At 41.2% G+C, this 21,798-nt stretch overlaps 1 protein-coding gene across 2 annotated transcripts in view; it reads left to right on the top strand.

Annotated features, from left to right (window-relative positions):
• The first annotated feature begins 2,282 nt into the window (after window positions 1-2,282).
• The window catches only part of TRIM69 (tripartite motif containing 69), a 35,931-nt gene continuing 16,415 nt past the window's right edge, over window positions 2,283-21,798 (top strand). Inside the window, exons 1-2 of one of the 2 annotated variants that reach the window (XM_059890979.1) lie at window positions 2,283-2,608; window positions 5,345-5,491. In XM_059890979.1, the coding sequence (XP_059746962.1) occupies window positions 5,426-5,491 (66 nt within the window). In that variant the 5' untranslated portion in view covers window positions 2,283-2,608; window positions 5,345-5,425. The remainder of the gene's footprint in view (window positions 2,609-5,344; window positions 5,492-21,798) is intronic. The other variant, XM_024998176.2, reaches the window with a different exon arrangement.

The following is a 21,798-nucleotide window of genomic DNA, read 5'->3' on the forward strand; positions in this document are numbered from 1 at the left end:
TATTTAAAAATTTTTTGGCCTTGCCACGTGGCTTGTGGGATCTTAGTTCCTCAACCAGGGATGGCACTTGTGTCCTCTGCAGCAGAAGGGCAGAGTCCTAACCACTGGACCACCAGGGAACTCCCCATCATCTCCATTTTACATATGATAAAATTAAGGCTTGGAAAAGAAAAGCAACTTTGGCTTATGACTATATTTTCATTTTCCACTACCCCCGATTACCAATTATATGGTAAAACCTGGTATGTAGTTTATATTTTTTTATTAGTGTATAATTGCTTTACAATGTTGTGTTAGTTTCTGCTGTAGGACAACATGAATCAGCCATATGTATACGTATATCCCCTCCCTCTGGGACCTCCCTCCCTCCCCACTCCCCCCATCCCACCCTTCTAGGTCATCATAGAGCTGGTATGTAGTTTATTAAACACCACTGTCTACTGCCCCCTTGCCCAAAACTTTATTTTTGAATAGTGAAATAAAATCTTGAAATGCCTTTTTGTGAGATTTTGGACCTTTTGCTAAATAGGTTTTGGAATAACAAATTTTGAAGGTAGAAGGGAAGCCTCAGGAATTCATACTTTACAGATGGAAGAACTGATTCCAGAGGAGTTAAGACATCTTAGCCAAGGTTACTCATCATTCTGGAGGGAGACAAGGCTTGTCTCTCCTAACCCACTATTCTTGCCCCAGGGTCAAAGACTCAAGAATGTGCTGACTTCAATGTTCAATACAATCATCTTTACTAAACATTGTTAAACATTTTAACCAACAATAAAACATTCAAGATGAAACATTTTTTTTTTTTAACTTGGGGACATGATTTCTAGGTGATCATCAACATTTCATAGCCATTTATTTGACAAAGAACTTGATCCAATGAATGCTGTGTACCATCAAGGTAAGCATGACACAGCATAACCCAGCGGCTGTTCATAACTTAGGGAGGGGGCAGACATGCATTCAAACTGTTAAAATAATTATGTACAAACATGTACAAAGGAGAAGAAGAAGAAGGCAATGGCACCCCACTCCAGTATTCTTGCCTGGAAAATTCCATGGACGGAGGAGCCTGGTAGGCTGCAGTCCATGGGGTCGCAAAGAGTCGGAAACGACTGAGCGACTTCACTTTCACTTCATGTACAATGGTCTATTGTGCTATACAAATGTGTGAAGCAGTGGTTCTCAGCTGGAGGATGGGTCCCACTCCCATATCCCCAGCAGACATTTGGCAATGTCAGGAGATAATTTTGATTCTCACAACTTGGGAGTGGGGGTGATACTGGCATCTAGTGAGCAGAGGCCAGAGATGCGGCTAAACATCCTCAAATTCATAGGTCAGCTCCCCAACAACAAAGACTTAGGCAGCCCAAAATGTCAACAGGGCTGAGGCTGAGGTGGTATACAAGCAGCAAAGTATTTTCTACAAGGGACTGGTTATGGAAGAGTTTACTGAAGAGATGAAGATTGGAGTGAGGGAGGGTGGGCCCCCAGAAGAAGAATCAGCATGTGCACAGCCACAGAAGCAGCATATGTAAGCAATCACACACTTGTGGGAGGGTCATGGGCATAAGACTGAACAGCTAGGTAGGAGCTGACATAGGAGAAAACAGACTGAGTTGGAGGAGCCACTGTGAGAACCATGGGTCCTGTTCTGGCGCTTAACAGGTCACTCAGGAGCACAGGCTAGGTACTGATCACTGCCAGTGAAAACTGTCAAAGTGTTTAAAATGAGACTTCTCTCATCTTGCGTCCTTATGGTCTGGGGTTCTCCAGGCATATTACTTTCTCAGAGACACAGTGCATAGGCTGTTTCAATGGAATGTAAGTTCTCAGGTGGAATGGGAGAAGGCAATGGTACCCCACTCCAGCACTCTTGCCTGGAAAATCCCATGGACGGAGGAGCCTGGTGGGCTGCAGTCCATGGGGTCACTAAGTGTCGGACACGACTGAGCGACTTCACTTTCAATTTTCACTTTCATGCATTGGAGAAGGAAATGGCAACCCACTCCAGTGTTCTTGCCTGGAGAATCCCAGGGACAGGGGAGCCTGGTGGGCTGCTGTCTCTGGGGTAGCACAGAGTCGGACATGACTGAAGCGACTTAGAAGCAGCAGCAGCAACAGCAACGCCACTCAGCTGGGTCTCAACGCTGTGATGAAATCAGGAGCAGGGATGAAGTGGTTATTCCTCATGCATTAGTCTTACAGGCAAATGATGACGTTCCACTTTCGGGTAGCAGTGTAGGCCAGCAATGGGGATATGTGACCCTTAAGATTAGACTGCCACCTTGAATCTAAATGAGTTGTTTTCCATTCCCTGCCAAAAAACGGTGGGCAGGGAGGCTGTTCCAATCAGGGTTTCTCTTTCTCTTAAGCTAACGATGACCAAAGCAACTGACAAACTGTCACGGAATCTGCCAGACCTCACTCTGGCCTTCCTGTCTCCCCAGCTCCTGAACTTTCCCTCCTTCTCTCATGCTCTGGGCCCATTCTTAGCAAACTAACAAGTCTCAGACTCCTGATCTGCAACCATCCTAGAGGCCTGTTGAGCTCTGGTCCAAGTGTCTATCTCTGCCCCCCGGTGGCCTGCTGATAGAGCTTCATGGAGGTGAGCAACCTTTTTCTAAGTTAGCTGGTTTCCTGAATATAATGTGGAAAACTGGATCACAGAAGAGGGCATGGATTTTACAGCATGAAAGAAAATTCAGGGAAAGAGTTAACTTGTGGCAGTTTATAGCTTCTATATTCTTTCCAGGCCTTGGAATAATTGAGAATTTAGAGAAGAGAGTATGGTAGGAAGTATTGAAATCCACCACAAACTTTTGAGAAAAATTAACTATACAAAAATATACTTTCCTTCTTTCTGTAATCATGTTATTATAGTTTTATATTGAAAAAATTTTATTTCCTCATTATACTATCACACTTGGTATTTAACACTTGAAGTTGAATTGATTAAACACGGTAAATTGAATTCCTTCAAGATCTCTTCAGAGCTAAAATAATGCAGTTATACTCTGAAGTTAGTGTTTTCTTGATTGTCATATAGCTATAAGATGTTTATTTACTACAACTTCAGGAAAGTAAAAAAAAAAAAACTCACTAAGATTCATCAACAAGAAACTGTGACATGAATTATCATTTCCGTTAGTTACCACTTCTTATATAGTTTAAATTATATGTATATTAGTCATTAAGATCAGGTTCTAATTTCCTCTATCACAGGACCTTTAGATTTGCTCTTACCCTTCTCTGTCCTTAGCTGTTGAAACAAGGTGTAAGTATTCTGTTTATAATTTCTAGAGAAAAAAGTTTTCATTACTGCCTATTCCTACTACATTCTTATTCCTTTACAGTGAGGTCAGTAAAAATAGATACTTTTTTCTAATAATAAAAAAATAGTGTAATTGTGAACCTCCCCTTATTTCAAAATTTCAAGCAGAAGCTGGAAAGGAGTGAATTAAATGACTTAAGATCTCTTTCAATTCTGAGCTCTGATAAGTCAAAAAATTCATAATTCTCCCTTCTGTGAAAATGGCAGGATCTGTGAAGCATGTCTTGCTAGTCTGGTGACTCTGCCATGTGATTTGTCCTGTAAAGATGAATCATATTTCTCTGATCTTTTGGTTATTTCTTCAGAAAATCTGCCCATCAAAGTTTTAAAAAATTACTTTGAAGTAATAAAAACTGAGAAAAAATGCTCTTAAATAATGCAACAAAGGTCATTACCAAACAACAAATTCCCTTAAATATTTTATTAATCATGATTTCAAAAATCACAATTTAAAAGTCAGGAAAAAAAATCTCAGGGAAAAACTAAGTATTTCTTCTGCAAGTTTCCAAGGACTTCATTACTCCTTGCCTTTTCTCTGTTCTAGAAGAATGTGCTTGGTGAGTGGAGAAGGATGGCTTTCTTAGACAGGCTTAGAAGGATGAAATCAATCCCTGACTTGAATTTCCCTCCCTCTGCCTTAAGGTTAGACTTTCCAAAAGGGTCTGTCAGTGGGTGTGATTTCCTAAGATTTCCAGGTAGAGCAATGTCAGAAACTTCTTTGATTTCCGATTGCACTCCTCCCTCTAGAGCAGTAGGAAGTTTTTATAGGTTTTTTCCCTCACAAATTTGATCCATTTGATAAATTCAACTGCATAAAACACTGGTTGGCTTTCTGGTGACTAAATGATTATTAGGATAATGGGTTCTTGGTCATACAAACAGTTCAAACCCAAGCTTCATCACTTAATTACTATGTAACCTTGGCAAGTTCTTTAACCTCTCTAAGCTTCAATGTCAGTTGGCACTAGTGGTAAAGAACACTCCTGCCAATGCAGGAGATGTAAAAGACGTGGGTTCAATCCCTGAGTCGGGAAGATCCCCTGGAGGATGGAATGGCAATCACCTCCAGTATTCATGCCTGGAGAATCCCATGGACAGAGGAGCCTGGTGGGCTACAGTCCATAGGGTTGCAAAGAGTCAGATACGACTGAAGTGATTTAACACACAATCTTCAATCTCCTTAAAAATGGAAAAGTATCTATCTCATAAACTTGTTGTTGTACAGTCACTAAGTCATGTCTAACTCTTTGCGAACTCTATATAATGTTATATGAGGGTTCATTTATACACAGTATTTTGCACAATGAAAGATCAATAAATATTAGCTAATAAGATTAAGAGAATCCCTTGATTTATAGCAGCGGCTATACTCTTGAAAGTCAGGATAACTGGCAAAACCTCAACTGGCAAGATGAATTCACATGAAATACATATATTTCATATCACAAAATTCACCCTTCTATAGTGTGCAATTCAGTGACTTTTTGCATATTCACAAAGTTGTACAACCATCACCATTATCTAACTTTAGAACATGTTTATCACTCCGAAAGAAATTCCATACCATTAGCAATCACTCTTCATTTCCCTCTTGCTCCAGCCCTAGCAACAACTAGTCTACTTAAGTTTTAAAATTTTAATGTTATTGGTGTATAGTTGATTTACAATGTAGTATTAGTTTCAGTTGTATGGCAAAGTGATTCACTTATACATACACATATATTCATTCTTTTTTAGATTATTTCTCTGACAGATTCTCACAAAATATTGAGTAGAGTTCCCTGTATTATACAATTGCTTGTCCTTGTTGGTTATCTATCTTATATATATAGTAGTGTGTGCATGAATATGCCAAGCTCTGGATTTGCCCTCCCCCTGACATTTCCCCTTTGGTAACCAGAAGTTTGTTTCTGTTTTGTAAATAAGTTCATTTGTATCATTTAAAAAATTAGACTCCTCACACCAGTGATATCCGCTGAAATCTGTCTTTCTCTGGCTCACTTCGTTTAGGGTGATCTCTAGGTCCACCCATGTTGCTGCCAATGGCATCATGTCCTTCTCTTCACGGCTGAGTAATATTCCACTGTGTGTATGTACATCTTCTTTATCCATTCCTCTCTTGATGGACATTCAGGGTGCTGCTGTGTCGTGGCTGTTGTAAGTAGTGGGGGTGCATGTTATCTTTTTGGATTATGGTTTTCTCCTAATGTATGTCCAGGAGTGGGACTGCTAGATCACATGGTAGATCTACTTTTAGTTTCTTAGGGAACATCCATACTGTTCTCCATAGTGGTTATACCAAGTTACAGTCCCATCAAAAATGTAGGAGGCTTTCCTTTTCTCCACACACTCTTCAGCATTTATTATTTGTATTTATCAGTTCAGTTCAGTTTAATTGCTCAGTTGTGTCCGACTCTTTGCGACCCCATGGACTGCAGCACGCCAGGCCTCCTTGTCCCTCACCAACTCCCAGAGTGTACTCAGACTCATGTCCATTGAGTTGGTGATGCCATCCATCTCATCCTCTGTCATCCCCTTCTCCTCCCGCCTTCAATCTTTCCCAGCATCAGGGTCTTTTCAAATGATTCAGCTCTTTGCATCTGGTGGCCAAAGTATTGGAGTTTCAGCTTCAGTATCAGTCCTTTCAATTAATAATCAGGGTTGATTTCCTTTAGGATGGACTAGTTGGAACTCCATGCAGTCCAAGCGACTCTCAAAGAGTCTTCTCCAGCACCACAGTTCAAAAGCATCAATTCTTTGGCATTCAGCTTTCCTTACAGTCCCACTCTTATATCCATACTGGAAAAATCATAGCTTTGACTAGATGGACTTTTGCTGACAAAGTAATGTCTCTGCTTTCTAATATGCTGTCTAGGTTGGTCACAATTTTCTTCCAAGGAGTAAGTGTCTTTTAATTTCATGGCTACAGTCACCATCTATGAGGATTTTGGAGCCCTCCAAAATAAAGTGTGTCACTGTTTCCACTGTTTCCCCATCTATTTGCCATGAATGATGGGACCAGATGTCATGATCTTCGTTTTCTGAATGTTGAGCTTTAAGCCAACTTTTTCACTCTCCTCTTTCACTTTCATCAAGAGGCTCTTTAGGTCTTCGCTTTCTGCCCTAAGGGTGGTGTCATCTGCATATCTGAGGTTAATGATCCTTCTCCCGGCAATCTTGATTCCAGCTTGTGCTTCTTCCAGCCCAGTATTTCTCAAGATACTCTGCATATCAGTTAAATGAGCATGGTGACAATATACAGCCTTGACGTATTCCTTTTCCTATTTGGAACCAGTTTGTCGCTCCATGTCCAGTTCTACCTGTTGCTTCCTGACCTGCATACAGATTTCTCAAGAGGCAGGTCAGGTGGTCCATCTCTTAAAGAATTTTCCAGAGTTTGTTGTGATCCACACAGTCAAAGGCTTTGGCACAGTCAATAAACCGGAAATAGATGTTTTTCTGGAATTCTCTTGCTTTTTTGATGATCCAGTGGATGTTGGAAATTTGATCTCTGGTTCCTCTGCCTTTTCTAAAACCAGCTTGAATATATGGAAGTTCACGGTTCACATATTGCTGAAGCTTGGCTTGGAGAATTTTGAGCATGACTTTACTAGCATGTGAGATGAGTTCAATTGTGCAATAGTTTGAGCATTCTTTGGTGTTGCCTTTCTTTGGAATTGGAATGAAAACTGACCTTTTCCAGTCCTGTGGCCACTGCTGAGTTTTCAAAAATTTGCTGGCATATTGAGTGCAGCGCTTTCACAGCATCATCTTTTAGGATTTGAAATTGCTCACCTGGAATTCCTACAAGACTTTTTAGAACTAACACCCAAAAAAGATGTCCTTTTCATTATAGGGGACTGGAATGCAAAAGTCCCCTCAAGAAACACCTGCAGTAACAGGCAAATTTGGCCTTGGAATATGGAATGAAGTAGGGCAAAGACTAATAGAGTTTTGCCAATAAAATGCACTGGTCATAACAAACACCCTTTTCCAACAACACAAGAGAAGACTCTATACATGGACATCACCAGATGGAGAAGCTCTATACAGTCAGCAAAAACAAGACAGGAGCTGACTGTGGCTCAGACCATGAACTCCTTATTGCCAAATTCAGACTTAAATTGAAGAAAGTAGGGAAAACCACTAGACCAGGTATGACCTAAACCAAATCCCTTATGATTATACAGTGGAAGTGAGAAATAGATTTAAGGGCCTAGATCTGATAGATAGAGTGCCTGAAGAACTATGGACTGAGGTTCGTGACATTGTACAGGAGACAGGGATCAAGACCATTCCCATGGAAAAGAAATGCAAAAAAGTGAAATGGCTGTCTGGGGAGGCCTTACAAATAGCTGTGAAAAGAAGAGAAGTGAAAAGCAAAGGAGAAAAGGAAAGATATAAACATCTGAATGCAGAGTTCCAAAGAATAGCAAGAAGAGATAAGAAAGCCTTCTTCAGCGATCAGTGCAAAGAACTAGAGGAAAACAACAGAATGGGAAAGACTAGAGATCTCTTCAAGAAAATCAGAGATACCAAACGAACACTTCATGCAAAGATGGGCTCGATAAAGGACAGAAATGGTATGGACCTAAGAGAAGCAGAAGATATTAAGAAGGGATGGCAAGAATACACAGAAGAACTGTACAAAAAAGATCTTCAAGACCAAGATAATCATGATGGTGTGATCACTCACCTAGAGCCAGACATCCTGGAATGTGAAGTCAAGTGGGCCTTAGGAAGCATCTCCACAAACAAATAGGAGGTGATAGAATTCCAGTTGAGCTATTCCAAATCCTGAAAGATGATGCTGTGAAAGTGCTGCACTCAATATGCCAGCAAATTTGGAAAACTCAGCAGTGGCCACAGGACTTTGGAAAAGGTCAGTTTTCATTCCAATCCCAAAGAAAGGCAATGCCAAAGAATGCTCAAACGACCACACAATTGCACTCATCTCACACGCTAGTAAAGTAATGCTTAAAATTCTCCAAGCCAGGCTTCAGCAATACGTGAACCGTGAACTTCCAGATGTTCAAGCTGGTTTTAGAAAAGGCAGAGGAACCAGAGATCAAATTGCCAACATCCGCTGGATCATCAGAAAAGCAAGAGAGTTCCAGAAAAACATCTATTTCTGCTTTAATGACTATGCCAAAGCCTTTGACTGTGTGGATCACAATAAACTGTGGAAAATTCTGAAAGAGATGGGAATACCAGACCACCTGACCTGCCTCTTGAGAAACCTGTATGCAGGTCAGGAAGCAACAGTTAGAACTGGACATGGAACAACAGACTGGTTCCAAATAGGAAAAGGAGTTCGTCAAGGCTGTATATTGTCACCCTGTTTATTTAACTTATATGCAGAGTACATCATGAGAAACGCTGGACTGGAAGAAACACAAGCTGGAATCAAGATCGCCAGGAGAAATATCAATAACCTCAGATATGCAGATGACACCACCCTTACGGCAGAAAGTGAAGAGGAACTAAAAAGCCTCTTGATGAAGGTGAAAGTGGAGAGTGAAAAAGTTGGCTTAAAGCTCAACATTCAGAAAACGAAGATCATGGCATCTGGTCCCATCATTTCATGGGAAATAAATGGGGAAACAGTGTCAGACTTTGTTTTTCTGGGCTCCAAAATCACTGCAGATGGTGATTGCAGCCATGAAATTAAAAGAAGCTTACTCCTTGGAAGAAAAGTTATGACCAACCTAGATAGCATCTTCAAAAGCAGAGACATTACTTTGCCAACAAAGGTTTGTCTAGTCAAGGCTATGGTTTTTCCTGTGGTCATGTATGGATGTGAGAGTTGGACTGTGAAGAAGGCTGAGTGCCGAAGAATTGATGCTTTTGAACTGTGGTGTTGGATAAGACTCTCGAGAGTCCTTTGGACTGCAAGGAGATCCAACCAGTCCATTCTGAAGGAGATCAGCCCTGGGATTTCTTTGGAAGGAATGCTGCTAAAGCTGAAACTCCAGTACTTTGGCCACCTCATGTGAAGAGTTGACTCATTGGAAAAGACTCTGATGCTGGGAGGGATTGGGGGCAAGGGGAGAAGGGGATGACAGAGGATGAGATGGCTGGATGGCATTACTGACTTGATGGACATGAGTCTGAGTGAACTCCAGGAGTTGGTGATGGACAGGGAGGCCTGGCGTGCTGCGATTCATGGGGTCGCAAAGAGTCGGACATGACTGAGCGACTGATCTGATCTCATCTGATCTGAACTGGAATTCCATCACCTCCACTAGCTTTGTTCGTAGTGATGCTTCCTAAGGCCCTCTTGACTTCACATTCCAGGATGTCTGGCTCTAGGTGAGTGATCACAGGATCGTGATTATCTGGGTCATAAAGATCTTTTTTGTATAGTTCTTCTGTGTATTCTTGCCACATCTTCTTAGTATCTTCTGCTTCTGTTAGATCCATACCATTTCTGTCCTTTATTGTGCCCATCCTTGCATGAAATGTTCCCTTGGTATCTTTAATTTACTTGAAGAGATCTCTAGTATTTCCCATTCTATTGTTTTCCTCTATTTTCATTAATATGTAAAAGAATGATAAATTTAAAATTCCTTCTATACAACAGAACTGTAGGAAATAAGACTAGAAATAAAAGTTTGCAACATGTTGTAGAGAATTCTGAATTCTGGGGCCCTTAAACAAACACAAAACTTATTTTGGTAGGCTATGGAGAGGAAAAAAGGATTTTTGAGCCAGATGAGGGTTAGCAATTATCATTTCTATCAGTATTATTAACTAGATCTTGCAGCTGATTAGATGATAGAGAATGAAGAAGAAAATAGCCAAAGATAATTCAGATTTCAAAAGTGAGATGCTGAAGTTCAATAAATAGAAACAGAGAAGTCAAGTTGGATAGAGTAACATGGAAACTTACATTACCATATGTAAAATAGATAACCAATGGGAATTTGCTGTATGTCTCAGGAAACTCAAACAGGTGCTCTGCACCAACCTAGAGGGGTGGGATGGGGAGGGAGATGGGAAGGAGGTTCAAAAGGGAGGGGACATATGAAAACCTATGGCTGATTCATGTTGAGGTTTGACAGAAAACAAAAAAATTCTGTAAAGCAATTATCCTTCAATTCCAAAATAAATAAATTTAAAAAAGAGAGAAGAAACTGGTTTAGAAAGAGAGACAAGTTCTATTTAAGTTATGTTGAATTTAAAGGACATAGTTTTGGGTTCAGAAATTCAGATTTGGGAGTCATGTTTGTAGAAGCTGTATATGAAGTTATGGGAATGAACAGCTCACTTGGCAAGATGAGAGTACAGAACCAGAAGAGCGCTGAAGACAGTTCTGGTGATTATTTACTCAGAGATAAGGAAGAGAAACCAGCTAAGGCAGGGGAGTGGTCAGAGACAAGAGAACTAGGGCGGCATTGGACCACAAGAGACAAAGGAGACACTCAATACATCAAGGAGAATGAAAATTAATGTATTAAATGAGTGTTTAGTAAATTACACAGCAAGCTTTAAGAAAACACTTTCTACAGGGTGCTGGGGTAAAGGGTCTATTACAAGAGCAGAGATTCAGAAAGGTTACCTTAAGTGAAGAGGCATTCTGAGGATAAACATCCATCCATCTAACGCATTTGTTGAGCCCCTAGGAAGGCAAGGTGTTGTGTTAGGGGCAGGAATCCAGGAAAAGTCAAGGGACAGTGCTGTGGTTAATGTAACACAGTCACTCCCCACATCTGTTTCTATAATGTACTTCTTGTCTCGATCATCTAACTGATTCTTTCCACCCTCCAGTTCCAGTTCCAGTTCAGTTGCTCAGTCGTGTCCGACTCTTTGCGACCCCATGAATTGTAGCATGCCAGGCCTCTCTTGTCCATCACCAACCCCCGGGGTTCACTCAAACTCATGTCCATCGAGTCGATGATGCCATCCAGCCATCTCATCCTCTGTCGTCCCCTTCTACTCCTGCCCCCAATCCCTCCCAGCATCAGGGTCTTTTCCAATAAGTCAACTCTTTGCATGAGGTGGCCAAAGTACTGGAGTTTCAGCTTTAGCATCACTCCTTCCAATGAACACCCAGGACTGATCTCCTTTAGAATGGACTGGTTGGATCTCCTTGCAGTCCAAGGGACTCTCAAGAGTCTTATCCAACACCATAATTCAAAAGCATCAATTCTTCGGCACTCAGCTTTCTTCACTGTCCAACTCTCACATCCATACATGACCGCTGGAAAAACCATAGCCTTGACTAGACAGACCTTTGTTGGCAAAGTAATGTCTCTGCTTTTGAATATGCTATCTAGGTTGGTCATAACTTGAGTAAGCGTCTTTTAATTTCATGGCTGCAATCACCATCTGCAGTGATTTTCGAGCCCAGAAAAATAAAGTCTGATACTGTTTCCCCATCTATTTGCCATGAAGTGATTGGACCAGATGCCATGATCTTAGTTTTCTGAATGTTGAACTTTAAGCCAACTTTTTCACTCTCCTCTTTCACCTTCATCAAGAGGCTCTTTTTGCCATAAAGGTGGTGTCATCTGCATATCTGAGGTTATTGATATTTCTCCTGGCGATCTTGATTCCAGCTTGTGCTTCATCCAGCCCAGCGTTTCTCATGATGTACTCTGCATATAAGTTAAATAAGCAGGGTGACAATATACAGCCTTGACGTACTCCTTTTCCTATTTGGAACCAGTCTGTTGTTCCATGTCCAGTTCTAACTGTTGCTTCCTGACCTGCATACAAATTTCTCAAGAGGCAGGTCAGGTGGTCTGGTATTCCCATCTCTTTCAGAATTTTCCACAGTTTATTGTGATCCACACAGTCAAAGGCTTTGGCATAGTCAATAAAGCAGAAATAGATGTTTTTCTGGAACTCTCTTTCTTTTTCCATGATCCAGCGGATGTTGGCAATTTGATCTCTGGTTCCTCTGCCTTTTCTAAAACCAGCTTGAACATCTGGAAGGTCGCGGTTCACGTATTGCTGAAGCCTGGCTTGGAGAATTTTAAGCATGACTTTACTAGCGTGTGAGACGAGTGCAATTGTGCGGTGGTTTGAGCATTCTTTGGCATTTCCTTTTTTTGGGGATTGGAATGAAAACTGACCTTTTCCAAAGTCCTGTGGCCACTGCTGAGTTTTCCAAATTTGCTGACATATTGAGTGCAGCATTTTTACAGCATCATCTTTTAGGATTTGAAATAGCTCAACTGGAATTCCATCACCTCCATTAGCTTTGTTTGTAGTGATGCTTTCTAAGGCCCACTTTACTTCACATTCCACCCTACATATCTGCATTGGTTTTTTATTTTTGGCCTTACGTTTAAAATTCGTCTTCTAGATTATATTTATTTATGATTCTCCATGGTGTGATCTTTTTGTTCCAAACTCTACCTCATGGAAACCTTTAAGCTTTTGCTTTGATTGTCAATTTCCTGATTCTCTCTCTTGTTTCCAGAGCTAAATTCGCAAGAGGTTCTGTTTTTCCCATACCATCTTTTTTCACTGAGTCACATCTTGGGTTGTTGAACACCCTATGGAATGGGTCAGAAGCCCACCTGTATTTTAATTACCTGGCAGATGGTCAGTGGAGGTCACAAGCTATATGCAGGCTTGACCTTTAGCATGGACTACGGGAATGACAGCAACTGTGATCAATATATGTAGTAGGTCCTGGGGGTGAATCTTAGTTTAAAAATACTGTGGGAAGTATTGTGAAGCTGTGGGAAGAATAGAGCATAGCCTTTTCTATAACACTGCTTAACATTGACTTTGAGTTCCTATACCTGTTGCTGGAAGGAAATTTAACTTGAAATCTTTGAAGAGAGGCATCCACATTGATGACTGCTGAAAGTCCATTACTTAATCTGATTAAGATGGTGTATGAAAGACATATTGAAATATCCTCCCCTACCCTCTCCCCAGCCCTTCTCTACAAACACAAAAGGATTGGATAAATGGTCAAAAACAATTTAAGCAGTGGTTTTCAAGTGTTAGAATAAAAACTGATTTTTTTTCTTCTCTCAGAAATTCATCCAACTCAAAACTATAAAGAGGATGAAAAACAAACAAAATAGACAAATGAAAACAGATAAAAATAGTCTGTAAGCCTGGACTACAGCCTATGACTACAGCCCAGTATAGTGAAAGTCAAACAGGAATGTGATAATGGATGCCCTAGGGATGCAGATTTTATACAATGTGAGAGTAATATTGCTCTCCAAAGAAGGTGACCCAAGACCAAAAAGCTCTTGTACTGAACAACAAGAACAGGCAAGCAGACTGAAGTTGGAGTTTTTTGTTTTTAATTTCCATTTGTCACAAAGATTTGAGGTATAGGGAAGGTGAAGTTGAACGAGGACAAATAGTCATGCCTGTAAAAAGCAGTCTGTTGGTACGGAATAGTGAAGGACATAGACCCTGCACTGTAAGAAACCCTGAAATGCTAATCATGGGGAAAAGCAAGCACTAGCACATACTTGTTCATACAGCAAATGACTTTAAATATGGTCCTGCCTCCATCCTCTTGGAAGTCTCTTGCAAACAGCCGAGGAAGAACTCAGCTCATTCAATGTTTAAAAAAAAAAAAAAAGTAGCATCCATAAAAAAAGAATGGGGAAAAATGTCCAGAGCAAAGCACTGAGAACTTTGGAATTAGAGAATATGAGAAGGAAATTAAGAGAAATGTGGGCTAAAGGGAGAGGCGCTTATATTTGTCTGATAGACGTTGCAGAAAGACAGAAGAATGGTGGAGGGGTAATATTCCAAGAGAGATGGCTCTATTAGGTCCAGGCAGGCAAGACCCAGGTTTGAGGAGATTGAGTGTCAGGGGTAAAGAACACAGGCAACACAGGGAAACTAGGGAGCAAAGGTCTAGGAATTCAAGCCAAAGCATTTGGATAGAAAGAGGTGAAAATATAAGTGTGGAAAGAGAGCAAGAGAGGTATCAATGAGTATGGAATCTGATGAATGGTGAGGCAAAGCATTTTTAGCCATATTCTCTTGGCTAGAACAGATCTGAATATGAGTGAAACTAAGTTTACAAGGAGAGGCAAGCACACAGTTATAACTGGTAATGGAGGGTTAGAAATGAAGAGTTAAGAGTTCTGGATACTTAGATTCTTGAGGGGATGTACAGCAGATAGAGACAACTGAGGTCTTAGGGTCAGAATCCTTTGGACTCCCTTGATTAGACTGACTTGAGTGTCAGAGCAAATTCTGAATTCTAGTTTTCCTTTCAAGAGCATGAGAGAAACCTATGGACTAATCATCAGGGATTTTGCCTCAGAATAAATTTTCCATCTATATTTAAGCTTTTCATCCTGTGGAGGACCCAATATGCAAATTGAAAAATAGTATTTGCACATTTAACATTTCTTTTTTCTCCCATAATAATGTTCCTCACTTCTGTCTGCCTAAGATCTGATCTTTTGAGTCCTATCTTATATAGCCTATATATTTCCATTGACCACACCCCCTAGTCATACATCAAGGACCCATCTATTATGCTCTCCTAAAACAAACTAGGGAGAAGGCGATGGCACCCCACTCCAGTACTCTTGCCTGGAAAATCCCATGGATGGAGGAGTTTGGTAGGCTGCAGTCCATGGGGTTGCAAAGAGTCGGACACGACTGAGTGACTTCACTTTCACTTTTCACTTTCATGCACTGGAGAAGGAAATGGCAACCCACTCCAGTGTTCTTGCCTGGAGAATCCCAGGGATGGGGGGAGCCTGGTGGGATGCCGTCTATGGGGTCACACAGAGTTGGACACCACTGAAGCAACTTAGCAGCAGCAGAAAACATACTAGAGATATTACCTTGCAAACAAAGGTCCATCTAGTCAAGGCTATGGTTTTTCCAGTGGTCATGTATGAATGTGAGTTGGACTGTGAAGAAAACTGAGTGCCGAAGAATTGATGCTTTTGAACTGTGGTATTGGAGAAGACTCTTGAGTCCCTTGGACTGCAAGGAGATCCAACAGTCCATCCTAAAGGAGATCAGTCCTGGGTGTTCATTGGAAGGAGTGATGCTAAAGCTGAAACTCCAATACTTTGGCCACCTCATGCGAAGAGTTGACTCATTGGAAAAGACCCTGATGCTGGGAGGGATTGGGGGCAGGAGGAGAAGGGGACGACAGAGGATGAGATGGCTGGATGGCATCACCGCCTCGATGGACATGGGTTTGAGTGAACTCCGGGAGTTGGTGATGGACAGGGAGGCCTGGCGTGCTGCAATTCATGGGGTTGCAAAGAGTCGGACACAACTGAGCAACTGAACTGAACTGAAAACATACTTAGCTCTACTATACAAATTATCCTCCTGCTCTGAGGAGGTTTCATCTCAGTCTCCATTTCTATACTCCTGAATCACAGCGTTTCAGCTTTAGCATTTAGGAAAGGGTAAGAATACACAGAGCTGGTAATGGTATATGCTGGGAACAGTGGATCCTGGCATTTGAAAAGTCTAAGCTGGGGGCAAAGTCATTTCAGGAATCCTGGCAGAATACTCTGGAAGAAGGAGAGCCCTGGGCTGTCAATGGTGACAAGGTCCTCCACACAGCTAAATCAGACAGATCCCACAGGGCCCTGAGACTCCAGAAGTTCAGTTCTGGTAAAGATATGGCCTGTGAGATGGAACTCCAGACTTGGTTTCAGGCCACCCTCTCGTTGCTGATTCCAGAATAGAGACAGGCTCAACCCATGGCTAGTGCTCAGATGAGGTAGAATAAAGGTGAGTGGAGTGGGCAGGGAAAGCCACTGCTGGACCTGGGAAGGCTCCCACTCGACCCTCCTCCAGCTATGTTCTTCTTTATAAGGTAGAGAGTCCATGGCTGGAAAATGCTCTCTCCCATAAATATTTTAAACTACATGCCATGCATCCAGGACTCTTAAAATTCTCTATTCAAGAGATTCTGTGTCCACTGTTAGGACCTCCATAGCTCCCATAGGCAACTGTGTGCCCGAAGGGTAGCTGTGTATAGGGATGTGTGTGTATGCGTGTATGGAGCTTTGTTGTGTGGGCTAGGTTTTCCACATACATGCTTATGAGGTATGGGATAGGGTAAAGGAGTTGGGAGGTTAAGAAGAATGGGCCAGGGACTTCAAGTAGTACTTTGCCATGACCTACAAATGCTAGTGAAAACCTAGATGTGAGCAGTTCAAGGGCAGAGCCTCTATCTTACCCACTTCTATGCCCTAACAAGTTTGGGAATTAGAACAGAGATGAAATTATTGAATGTTTACTTCATCAGACTCTTAGGTACTGATATCAAATCCACTTCTACTGGTTACTATTTAATAATAGCAGCTATAATACTGTGAATCATTTATTCTGGGAAACGTCTGGCAATACTGTGAACCATTTATCCTGGAAAACCTGCCACTATAAAACATCTTGAAATGCCAGTTAAAATGTAACAAACATCCTTTGTAATGCATACCTGAGTGTACAAGAAAGTAAAGAGAAATTCCAAAGAATACAGACTGGAAAGCAGTGAGATGGGCTGGAGTCATTGAGAGCTGTATCAGCACTGAGAGTTTTTGTGTATCTCAGGAAAACCCAGATTTAACAATTAAAAAAAAATTTTATTTAACTTATGTAAAATTGATTTAACAATCTTTAGACCCACATCAAGTAGGGAGTTGGACCTCAGACCCTTAAATAATGGTAACACATTTGAAGGGTTACATCCTCAGTGAAGGAGTGGCAAAGAAAAATAATAAAGGACCTTTACTATCATGATCTGGGGTCTGAGTGATAAGAGTGTCTGTGGAGAATTTTTAACCACAAGCTTGCCCTCCTACAGGGTTAGGCTTAAAATTTACAGTCCCCTCTATGAGCTAGCTAGTGGTAAAGAACCCTCCTGCTAATGCAGGAGATGTAAGAGAAGCAGGTTCTATCCCTGGGTCAGGAAGATCCCCTGGAGGAGGGTATGGCAACCCACTTCAGTATGCTTGTCTGGAGAATCCCATGGACAGAGGAGCCTGGCAGGCTACAGTCCATAGGGTCACAAAGAGTCAGACATGACTGAAGCAACTTATTTAGCATGCATGCTTTGAGCTACAGATTTGAAACCAATAATATTAACATAAAATGGTGGAAGGTTGGTGTAATTTGGATCTCCAAGCAGAAATAAACACAGATATTCCCTGTACGGACTTGCCTTTAATCTAGACAAAATATAAAATAGAAGAGATTTATAAAGTAAATTATACTAAGTTACACTGCTGCTGCTGCTGCTGCTAAATCGCTTCAGTCATGTCTGACTATGCGACCCCATAGATGGCAGCCCACCAGGCTCCCCCGTCCATGGGATTTTCCAAGCAAGGGTACTGGAGTGGGTTGCCATTGCCTTCTCCGAAATTACACTGAATTACACTAAAATTAAGGACTTCTTTTCATGGGAAGACACTATAATGGGGATGAAAAGACAAGCCATAAGCCAAAGGTGGGAGAAGATATTTACAAAACAACCAAAATAGAACTAGTATCTGGAATATATAGAGAACTACTCTGAATCAATAAGACAAACAACTCATTAAAAAAATGAACAAAAGACTTAAGACACTTCTTCTCTTAACAAAAGATGATCCACAAATATGTGAAAAATGTTAAACTGTATTGCTGCTGCTGCTAAGTCACTTCAGTCATGTCTGACTCTGTCTGATCCCATAGATGGCAGCCCACCAGGCTCCCCCGTCCCTGGGATTCTCCAGGCAAGAACACTGGAGTGGGTTGCCGTTTCCTTCTCCAATGCATGAAAAGTGAAAAGTGAAAGTGAAGTCACTCAATCGTGTCTGACTCTTAGTGACCCCATGGACTGCAGCCTACCAGGCTCCTCCATCCATGGGATTTTCCAGGCAAGAGTACTGGAGTGGGGTGCCATTGCCTTCTCTGGTTAAACTGCATTAGGTAATCACAAAAATGAAAACTAAAGCTATACTGAGGTACCATTACACATCAGTTGGTTTGTTATAAGACAGAAAATGTGACAAAAATAGACGTTGGTGAGGAAGTGGAGCAACCAAAATTTTCATGTCCTGCTAGTAGAGTGTAAATTCCTACCATTGTTTTGGCAAACAGTTTGGTATTATGTGGTAAAGGTAAAGGTGTTCATATCCCATGATCTATCAGTGTTATTCCCACATGTATAATGTTTACACATGTCCACAAAAAAATACAGAAAAGACATATAGTAACACATGTAAGAATGTTAATAGCATTGTGCATCTTTTACAAATTGAAGGTCTGTGGCAACCCTGCTCTGTGCAAGTATATTGGTCCCATTTTCCCAAAAGTATTTGCTCACTTTGTGTCTCTGTGCCACATTTTGAAAATTCTTGTAATATTTCAAGCTTTTAAATTAGTATATTAATATCTGATATATTACATATTATTATATAATAAAAATATAATTATATGTATTATTACATTTCTATCACAGATATTATATTACTTGTGATTAGTGATCTTTGATGTTATTGTTGTAATTGTTCTGAGGCCCCACAGATCACACTTGCATAAGACAAGGATACTTAATAAATGCTGTGTGTGTTCTGACTGCTGCAGATGGGCCATTCCTTTGTCTCTCTCCTTTTCCCTGGGCCTGCCTATTCCCTGAGACATAGCAAGATTGATATTTGGCTGACTAATAACCCTACAATTACCCCTAAGTGTTCAAAGGGAAGGAAGAGTCACATGTCTTAAATCAAAAACTACAAAAGATTAAGCCTTGGTGAGGAAGGCATGTCAAAAGCCAAGACAGGCTGAAAGCTAGGTTTCCTGTGCCACGTGGCCAACTTGTGAATGCAAAGAAAAATTTCTTGAAGGAAACTAAAAGTGTGAGTCCAATAAGCTGTGAAGAGTGAAAAAGCAAGACAGCCTTACTGCTGATAATGGAGGAAGCTTTGGGGGTCTGGGTAAGAGATCAAACCAGCCACAACAACCCTTAAATCAAAGCCTCATCCAAGCAAGGCCCTAACTCTCTTCGATTTCAGGAAGGCTGGGAGGGGTGAGGGGGCTGCAGAAGAAGAGTGTGAATCTAGCCGAGGGGGACACACGGCTCCAGGAGCCATCTTCAAGACATGAAAGTTCCAGGTGAAGCAGCCAGTGCTGAGGTAGAAGCTACAGCAAACTGTTCACAAGCTCTCGCTGAGGTCATTAGTGAGGTGGCCACACTGAACAGCAGATTTTCAGTGTAGATGAAGCAGCCTTATATTGGAAGAAGATGCTACCGAGGACTCTCACAGCTAGAGGGGTAGTCAGTGGCTGGCTCCCTAGTTTCAAAGGCCAGGACGTGTCTCCTGCTAAGGGCGAATGCAGCTGGTAAGTTTAAGTTGAAGCCAGTGCTCATTTACCATTCTGAAAATCCTAGGGCCCTTAGGATTTACATTAAATCTACTCTGCCGGTGTTCTATAAACAAAGCCTAGATGACAACACATCTGCTGACAACATGGTTTACTGAATATTTTAAGCCCACTGTTAAGATCTACTGCTCAGAAAAAAATTCTTTTCAAAATATCATTGATAATTTGTCTGATTACTCAAGAACTCTGATTGAGATGTACAATGAGATTCATGCTGTTTTCATGCCTGCCAACAGGACATGGGACAAGGATAATTTCAACTTTTAAGTCTTTCCATTTGAGAAATACATTTCATAAGGCTATAACTGCATTAGATAGTGATTCCTCTGATAGATCTGGGCAAAGTAGATTGATAGCCTTCTGCAAAGGATTCACCACTATAGATGCCATTAAGAACACTTACGATTTGTGGGGAGAGGTCAAACTATCAGCATACACAGGAATTTGGCAGAAGTTGATTAAAATCCACAAGGAAGACTTTGAGGGGTTCAAAACTTCAGTGGAGGAAGTACCTGCAGATGTGGTGGAATATCAAGAGAACCAGAACTGGAAGTGGAGCCTAAAGATATGACTCAATTAACTGCAATTTCACAGAACTAAAGAGCTTCTTGATCAAGGTGAAAGAAGAGAGAGAAAAAGGTGGCTTAAAACTCAATATTCAGAAAACTAAGATCATGCATCCAGTCCCATCACTTGGGCACATAGATGGGGAAAAAATGGAAACAGTGACAGACTTTCTTTGCTTGGGCTCCAAAATCACTGTGGATGGTGACTGTAGTGATGAAATTAAAAGACACCTGCTCCTTGGAAGAAAAGCTATGACAAACCTAGAGAGAGTATTAAAAAGCAAAGACGTTACTTTGCCGACAAAGGTCTGTATTATAGTCAAAGCTATGGGTTTTCCAGTAGTCATGTATGGATGTGAGAGTTGGACCATAAAGAACGCTGAGCACTGAAGAATTGATGCTTTCAAACTGTGGTGCTGGAGAAGACTCTTGAGAGTCTCTTGGACAGCAAGGAAATCAAACCAGTCAATCCTAAAGGAAATCAACTCTGAATATTCATTGGAAGGACTGATGCTGAAGCTGAAGCTTCAATACTTTGGCCACCTGGTGCAAAATGTCGACTCATTTGAAAAGACCCTGAAGCTGGGAAAGACTGAGGGCAGGATGAGAAGGGGATGACAGAGGGTGAGATGGCTGGATGGCATCACTGACTCAATGGACAAGAGTTTGAGCAAACTCTGGGAGAGACTGAAGGACAGGGAAGCCTGGTGTGCTGCAGCCCATGGAGTTGCAAAGAGTGGGACACAACTGAGCCACTGAACAACAAAAACAACTGGAGGTCTAGTGGCAGTCACCTTCCAACGTGGGGGGTGTGTGGCTTTGATTCCTGGTCAGGGAGCTGAGATCCCACATGCCTGGCAGCCAAAAAACCAAAAAATAAAACAGAAGCAACATTATAACAAATTCAACAAAGACTTCAAAAATGGTCCACATTAAAAAAAAAAAAAAACTTTAATAGAGGAGAAGTTGCTTGTTATGGATGAGGGAAAAACGTGGTTTCTCGAGATAAAATCTACTCCAGGTGAAGATACCATGAAGAGTGTTGAAATTACAACAAAGGATTTAGACTATGACATAAAATTAGTGATAGAGTAGAGGCAAGGTTTGAGAGGACTGACTCCAATTTTGAAAGAAGCTGTAGTGTGGGTATAATGCTATCAAACAGTGCCACACGCTAAAGAGAAATCATTCGTGAAAGGAAGAGTCAATCAATGCACCAAACTTCACTACTTATTCCAAGAAACCTCCACAGCCACCCCAGCCTTCAGCAACCATCACCCTGAGAAGTCAGCAGCCATCAACACAGAGGCAAGACTCTCCACTAGCAAAAAGACTCCACTTGTTGAAGGCTCAAATGATGGTTAGCATATTTTAACAAAAAAGTATTTTTAATTAAGATACGTACTTTTTAGTCATCATGCTATTGCACATGTAATAGATTACAGTAATAACTTCCATATGCACTGGGAAACCAAAAATTTCATGTGATTCACTTTACTCTGATATTCATTTTATTGTGGTCGCCTGGAAGCCAACCCACAATATCTCCTACATATG

The sequence above is a fragment of the Bos taurus genome, chromosome 10, assembly GCF_002263795.3.
Source record: "Bos taurus isolate L1 Dominette 01449 registration number 42190680 breed Hereford chromosome 10, ARS-UCD2.0, whole genome shotgun sequence".
NCBI classification, from domain to species: domain Eukaryota; kingdom Metazoa; phylum Chordata; class Mammalia; order Artiodactyla; family Bovidae; genus Bos; species Bos taurus.